Source organism: Procambarus clarkii, chromosome 21, assembly GCF_040958095.1.
Source record: "Procambarus clarkii isolate CNS0578487 chromosome 21, FALCON_Pclarkii_2.0, whole genome shotgun sequence".
In the NCBI taxonomy this organism is placed as follows: domain Eukaryota; kingdom Metazoa; phylum Arthropoda; class Malacostraca; order Decapoda; family Cambaridae; genus Procambarus; species Procambarus clarkii.
In genome coordinates, this window is record NC_091170.1 from 40,929,137 (window position 1) to 40,930,609 (window position 1,473).

The 1,473-nt window shown below is 54.9% G+C and overlaps 1 protein-coding gene across 1 annotated transcript; it reads left to right on the forward strand.

Annotated features, from left to right (window-relative positions):
- The first annotated feature begins 410 nt into the window (after positions 1–410).
- Positions 411–1,043, forward strand: LOC123760713 (calcium-binding and coiled-coil domain-containing protein 2-like). Its single transcript, XM_045746497.2, has one exon. The coding sequence runs from the start codon at positions 411–413 to the stop codon at positions 1,041–1,043; it is 633 nt and encodes a 210-aa protein (XP_045602453.2).
- Positions 1,044–1,473: the final 430 nt, after the last annotated feature.

Genomic DNA, 1,473 nt, shown 5'->3' on the forward strand with positions numbered 1-1,473 from the left:
AGTTATCTAGAACTCTAAGATTTCTAGAGGGTTAGAATGTTCTATCTAAACCGGTTAGAAAATAGTGTTAAATATACCAAATAAAAACACAAACCACAGAACAATGTATTCAAGAAGGATAAATACAGATTCATGAGGGACATGCGTAAGAGATGAGTTGAAAACAGTTGAGGATGAGCGGAACGTGCCTAAGATGAGGGGGAACGCGCGTAAGATGAGGGGGAACGCGCGTAAGATGAGGGGGGAACGCGCGCAAGATGAGGGGGGAACGCGCGCAAGATGAGGGGGAACGCGCGCAAGATGAGGGGGGAACGCGCGCAAGATGAGGGGGGAACGCGCGCAAGATGAGGGGGGAACGCGCGCAAGATGAGGGGGGAACGCGCGCAAGATGAGGGGGGAACGCGCGCAAGATGAGGGGGGAACGCGCGCAAGATGAGGAGGAACGCGCGCAAGATGAGGAGGAACGCGCGCAAGATGAGGAGGAACGCGCGCAAGATGAGGAGGAACGCGCGCAAGATGAGGAGGAACGCGCGCAAGATGAGGAGGAACGCGCGCAAGATGAGGAGGAACGCGCGCAAGATGAGGAGGAACGCGCGCAAGATGAGGAGGAACGCGCGCAAGATGAGGAGGAACGCGCGCAAGATGAGGAGGAACGCGCGCAAGATGAGGAGGAACGCGCGCAAGATGAGGAGGAACGCGCGCAAGATGAGGAGGAACGCGCGCAAGATGAGGAGGAACGCGCGCAAGATGAGGAGGAACGCGCGCAAGATGAGGAGGAACGCGCGCAAGATGAGGAGGAACGCGCGCAAGATGAGGAGGAACGCGCGCAAGATGAGGAGGAACGCGCGCAAGATGAGGAGGAACGCGCGCAAGATGAGGAGGAACGCGCGCAAGATGAGGAGGAACGCGCGCAAGATGAGGAGGAACGCGCGCAAGATGAGGAGGAACGCGCGCAAGATGAGGAGGAACGCGCGCAAGATGAGGAGGAACGCGCGCAAGATGAGGAGGAACGCGCGCAAGATGAGGAGGAAGAAGTTGTCTAACCGCGTCAGTGAAGCGAATATTTTGAAAAATCTACATATACTACCTTTGATCGCATACAGGGATGACAAATATGTGTTAAATAGTTCCCGACACATATGGGCCACAAGCCATGTGTGTTCCCCCCCCCCCTTCCCCCTCTTTTATCATCAACAATAATAATATTACACAGGGAAATATTAATAATAATATTACACAAGGAAATATTACACATCACGCTGGCGAGATGTATCGAAGACAAAATCAATTCGAGTCATGCAAGGGGCTCGAACCCTAGGACGGCTGGGACATTGATCCTGGGAACCCCAGGACGGCTGGGACATTGATCCTGGGAACCCCAGGACGGCTGGGACATTGATCCTGGGAACCCCCGGACGGCTGGGACATTGATCCTGGGAACCCCAGGACGGCTGGGACATTGATCCTGGGAAC